The following is a 6,000-nucleotide window of genomic DNA, read 5'->3' on the forward strand; positions in this document are numbered from 1 at the left end:
TGGATGTGGATGTGATAGGAAGCATTAGGAGAAACACATTGAGGTGGTTTGGCCATGTGGAGAGGATGGAGTACGAGCGACTGACGAGGAGAGTGTATGTGAGTGTGGTGGTGGGGGGGAGAAGGAGGGGGAGGCCAAGAATAATTTGGAGGGATGGAGTGGAAAGGTATATGAGAGACGGGTGTGTGAGATGGGAGCAGGGCAGGGAAATGGTGGAGGACAGGGCGATTGTGGCGATTTGTTTGTGGCCACCCCTTTTGGGATTAAGGTGTCTGGCAATAGATAGATAGATAGACAAAACACCGCCTTCACTGACAGCCAAACATTTTAAATAAAATTCAGATATTTTTGCCAATGATTGTACAGCCACTGTTTATTGTGTTACAAGGGCTTGTTGATAAATTATTCATCATTGTTAAGGTACATCTACCTTATGAAATTGTTAAGTAACAGGTTCTCAGTGTTCAAGTCCAACTCAGGCCCACTTATTGGCAACTTGGGCTTTGCCTGTGCAAGCCTCAAGCCCTCTTTCTGCATGGTGGTTTTTGACAGGCGTGTCTCAGGTCCAGCGTAAGACCAAATCAAGCCTGAAATCTGGTTTAACCTTCGTTCTCACATTGGAGCCTAAGTATAGAGATCACTTTTCTCATCCCTCTAAAGATACTTTTATTAGAAACACACACACACACACACACACACACACACACACACACACACACACACACACACACACACACACACACACACACACACACACACACACACACACACAGAGTACTGTATATGTATTTAAAAATATGTCGGAAGAGAATATGAATACAGTAATATATTAAAGAGCAGATGAATAATAATTGACAAGTGAGAGTGGACAGGAAGTAGGGGAGGCAAAGTGGGTGCTACTCGTACAAGGCAGCTTGTGAGTTTGACATCAGGTTAGCAGGTGCATTGGTGGCCATTTTGAATGAGACGGATGACTTCAGCCTTGTGCCTTTGACCCAGATGAAGTGTTATAGAGTGGTATGTGTAATTGAGGCATCATTTGGATTCGTATAAGTGAAGATGGTGATCAGAAAGTGAAGAAGAGTGTTAAAAAGTTGAGGTTGTATGAGAATATGAATGACCTGCAGACCCTTATTTTACAGTGAATCAGTATGCAATGAATCACCTATATGATGACTAAAAATTTATATCCCCTTTCTTGAAATATGATAGCATTTTTGCTTTTATGATTATTACAATCCAGTATGAAGCCTCATTGGTCATTGTACAATCACTGTTTTTGCTCACACAACTGACATGCCAGCTTACAGTCATTCGTTTGTTCCAAGATCTCCTTTGAACTGGGTCACTATGTGATATGTTAGTGTCAAGTGATGGAACAGTTGTGCAGTGTTGATGTTCAAGCAGTAAGTGAAGCAAAACAAGTACCAGCTTAGGTGTGCTGGAAACTTTGTAGACCTAGTTTCTGTGAGTAGCAGCAAGTGAAGGGAAATAACTAGTACTATTAGGTGTGGTTGGGAAAACGTGTCCTCACCCTGCATATAAGCAGCTTCTCAACATTTGTATGTACCACTCTTGGTCTGTAGATCCACTGAAGAGGGCGACAGCTGTCGCCGAAACTGTTTGGAATACATCTTTTTTTGTCTGCCAGTGTGTGTTTTTGTATCCTATTTCATGGTCACAATAGTGTGACTCTTCAGCTGTAGTTTAAGTGAATTGGAAATTTGTTTTCAGACTTTGCTGGATGAGTGACCCTTTGCCTAAAGTTTATTCCCAGTGAAGCCATGTTATAATTGATTCAGTATGTGATAAATTGTCATGTGATATTTCAGCACATTCTCATAATAAAATGAGGGTGTGTTGTATAAAGAATAATTATATAATAAGGGTAGCAGTCTCTCTGATATTATGATGCCACTTATATTCTTAGATTTTTGCAGTTTTTGTACTGTGCAGTGTATTTTTGTAATAAAAGTGCTGCTGCTGCTTTTTTTTTTTTTTTTTTTTTTTTTTTTTTTTTTAATGCGTCTCTCATAACACGGTTAATTCCCTCAGAATATTGTGCAAATGGCACCTCCTGATTGTGATTGACATGTACCTGGGCTGTGTTCACTGTCACCAATCATGATTGCTTTGCTAGGGTAGCAGCAATGGTACTGGTTAGGCCAGGGCGAATGGGAGTGATCTCTCATGTTGCTTATAACGTTGCTGTGAAATCAGTAACAACCAAAATGGTGAATGCTGCAAATGGTGCTAGCATTGTATTGATGTTGAATTAAATGATGAAATCTTAGAGCATGCAGTTGACTCCCTAAGGTTTTTTCTTCTACATCACTTTTGTCATGCCTGAAAAAGACGTTTAACTACAATTTCAGACCATACTGTATACTAACAATAAAACAATTTTCTATATTTTTCACTGATGAAAGGCTGTTTCCTTTTATGATACTTGCCCCAAATATAACAAAATATCACATAAGCTAGCAAGTCATAATGTTCCTACAAGAGTGATTGAATTTGATGTGTGGTTGTAAGTGGTGAGGCCTCCATGGCCATGAGTTCTTTCTGTGTGGAGTTTTGTGTGTGCATGTAAGCATACTTTCTAGTAGGAGTGCAGTGTTTATGTTGGATGTGTGAAGGTCCTCAATGCATGGTGTTTAAGCCTTAATTAAAGAGGAGAAGAAAAAGCTGCATATAATTAAAATGCCATATTGAATGGACAAATTTGAGAGGAGCGAGAGAGTGCTTTTGATTGGAGACATGAATGGCAAAGTTGGAAATGTACGAGTGGTTGGTCAGTGGGGTGTGCCAGCTAAAGTAGATGGGAATGGTAGTGCTTTGGTGGACATCTGTGCTCGTAAGGGGTTGGCAGTAGCCAACACCTGCTTTCGAGATAAGATGATCCACCGGTATACATGGAGAGTAATGAGGAGGATGGATGGTGAACTTGTTGAACGAAAGGCAATGATAGACTACGTGTGTGTGGATGAACGAATGAGAAGACAAGTGTTGCATGCAAGAGTGTGGAGAGGGTGGGGGAATGGAATCTTGGACCATCACTTAGTGATGGCCAAGGTAAAGCTGCAAAGAAAATGGTTGAGGAGACGAAGGGGAAGACAGGAGGAAACAGCTTCTGTGAGAAGAGTAGAGAATTTGCAAGATAGTGAGAAAATGGCAGAGTATAAGAGCATAGTGGACGAAAGATTGGGAAGGTATGAGCTAGAGCAGATGGAAGGGGTGGAAGACGTATGTAAGATATTCACGGAAGAGATAGGTACAGCGTGTGAGGTAGTTTGTGGAGTGAGGAGAAGATGCAAGGGTGTGCAAGGGACAGCATGGTGGAATGATGAGGTGAAACGAGCTGTGGAACAAAAGAAGAAGGCATATAGTGAATGGTTAGCGAGTAGAGGTAGGGGAGAAGATGAGAGAGAGAGAAGAGAGAGGTATATGTGAGCAGGAGAAGGGAGATGAAGAGACTGGTGAAGGAGAGTAAGAAGAAAGTGGATGAAGAGTTTGGGAGGAATCTGAGTGTGAAATGGAGGGAGAGTAAGAAATAGTTTTGGAAGGAGGTAAAGAAAGTAAGGCAGTGTGAAAGATAGGAATAATAGATTGTTGGTGGAGAAGAGAGTGAAATAGAGGAGATGGAAGGAGCACTTTGAGGATTTGTTGAATGTAGAGAGTGAGAGCAGTGCGAGTATAAGTGGTTGGGGAATGGCTGGGAGAAGAAGAGATGAGAGGAGGGAGGAAGAGATCAGTAGGGCGGAAGTAGTGGAATCGATGAAGAAGATTAAGTTGGGAAAGGCCCCAGGAATTGATGGAGTGTGTGGTGAAATGCTTAGGTATGGGGGTGAGATTGTTGTGGAGTGGATATGGCAGTTGTGTAGATTGGCTTGGGAAGAGGGAGGGGTTCCAGAGGACTGGAAATCAGGTATAATTGTTCCTTTATACAAAGGAAAAGGGGAGAGAGAAGTATGTGGTAACCATAGGGGTATTTGCCTTCTTAGTGTGACTGGTAAAATATATGGTAGAATACTCATTGATAGGGTTAGGCATATGACAGAGGAGTTAGATGGAGAAGAACAAGGGGGATTTAGGAGGGGAAAAGGGTGTGTAGATCAGATATTTGTTCTAAGATGTTCAGTGGAGAAGTATCTAGAGAAAGGAAAGAAAGTGTATGCTGCTTTCATGGACTTGGAGAAAGCTTATGACAGAATAGATAGGCAAGGTATGTGGAAGGTATTAAGAATATATGGAGTGGGGGGGGGGAAATTGTTGAGTGCTGTGAAGAGTATGTACGAAGGAGCTAGGGCTACGGTGCTGAGTGAGTTCTTTGATCTGAATATGGGACTGAAACAGGGTTGTGTGATGTGTCCATGGCTGTTTAATATATACATGGATGGGGTTGTAATGGAGGTGCAAGGTAGGGCAGTGGATGTAGGGGTGGCTCTAATGAATGAGGGTGAGATTTGGAAGATTCCGGTGTTGCTGTTTGCTGATGATACAGTATTGTTGAATGAAGATGAATGGGAGTTGCAAGGTTTTGAGAATGTATTTGGGACAGTGTGTAGGAGGAGGAAGCTGAAAGTTAATGTAAACAAAAGTAAAGTTATGTTGTTTGAAAGGAATGATGTCACAGAATGTACAGTGAGGTTGGATGGTGAGGATATGGAGAATGTGTGTGCATTCAAGTACTTGGGGAGTGTGATGAGTAAGGATGGAACTTTGGGGGATGAAGTGCATGAAAGGGTACAGCAGGGAAGGAAGGTTGTTGATTCTCTGATAGCAGTGATGAGAAATAGGGAGGTGAGTATGGAAGTTAAGAAGTCACCGCATGATAGTATTGTGATCCCAACCCTGACGTATGGAAGCGAGGCGTGGACCTTGCAAGAGGGGAACAAGTCAAGAGTGAGAGCAGTGGAAATGAGTTACTTGAGAGGAGCATGTGGAGTGTCATGGAGGGACAGGTTGACGAATGAAGAAGTGAAAGAATGTTTTGGGGTGGATGTGGATGTGGTTGAGAAGATTAGGAGAAATACACTGAGGTGGTTTGAGCATGTGGAGAGAATGGAGAATGAAAGATTGACTAAGAGGGTGTATGTAGGTGAGGTGGAGGGAGGGAGAGGGAAGGGCAGACCGAGGATGAGGTGGAGGGATTTGAGTTGAGAGGTATATGAGGGAGGGGGGGGTGAGTTGGGGGGAGGGTAGTCAAATGGTGGGTGACAGAGCGACTTGGAGGCATTTTGTCTGCGGCCACTCTGTCCGGGATAAGGGCATCGGGGTATAGATAGATAGGTAGACTGAACTAAGTGCCTGAATTATGTCACAGACAGGTGTTAATAACAGTTTCTTACTCCTTAGTGACTGCCGCCCTGGGTATTGTGTAGCTGGGGCTCAGGATGATGAAGTTGCTGAACAACTGTGGCAGGTGTCTGAAAAGATGGTGGGCCTGTGAAACAACATTCAGACTTTAATGTTTTCTATTTTGCAGCTGGTTGACTTTCTCTTTTACCATGTTTGTGCTTCATTTGTCAGCTAGTCAGATAGCTTGTTTGTTGATTCTCGTCTGTTTTAGTGTTTGATCAAATGATCATTGTTTGGTGTTGGTTTCAGATTTGTTTATGCTGTGATGCTTTCAACAGTAGTGAAATATGTAGTGCACAACAATATATGATTTTGTGTGAACAGGAAACCCAGAATGAGGTGGTTCAGTGTTTTATAGGAGAAAAAAAAAAGAGAAATATTTGTATTATTATTCTAACTACTTATCAGTATCTTATTTCTTCTCAAACAACCATATGAGTAGTAGTAGTTCCTATAAGTAATTGTTGATATCCCATTCCTGTTATTTGTTTACATGTTGTTGTGTTGGATAGACGTATAGGTATGTGTTTGTATCTTGAAAAAGCAGAATGGGACTGTCAAAGCTTCCTCAGTATTATTATTATTATTATTTTTATTTATTTTTATTTTTTTTTGTAATACAAAAATAGTACTGTGTTA

At 41.6% G+C, this 6,000-nt stretch overlaps 1 protein-coding gene across 1 annotated transcript in view; it reads left to right on the forward strand.

Moving 5' to 3' along the window:
• The window catches only part of LOC145411445 (retinol dehydrogenase 11-like), a 272,754-nt gene extending 267,080 nt beyond the window's left edge, over window positions 1-5,674 (forward strand). The window contains exon 7 of the mRNA XM_080281487.1: window positions 5,359-5,674. Within this exon, the coding sequence (XP_080137613.1) occupies window positions 5,359-5,452 (94 nt within the window). The 3' untranslated portion in view covers window positions 5,453-5,674. The remainder of the gene's footprint in view (window positions 1-5,358) is intronic.
• The last annotated feature ends 326 nt before the right edge of the window (window positions 5,675-6,000 follow it).

The sequence above is a fragment of the Coenobita brevimanus genome, chromosome 89, assembly GCF_032717465.1.
Source record: "Coenobita brevimanus isolate Jiangsu-jjx chromosome 89, ASM3271746v2, whole genome shotgun sequence".
Lineage (NCBI taxonomy): Eukaryota > Metazoa > Arthropoda > Malacostraca > Decapoda > Coenobitidae > Coenobita > Coenobita brevimanus.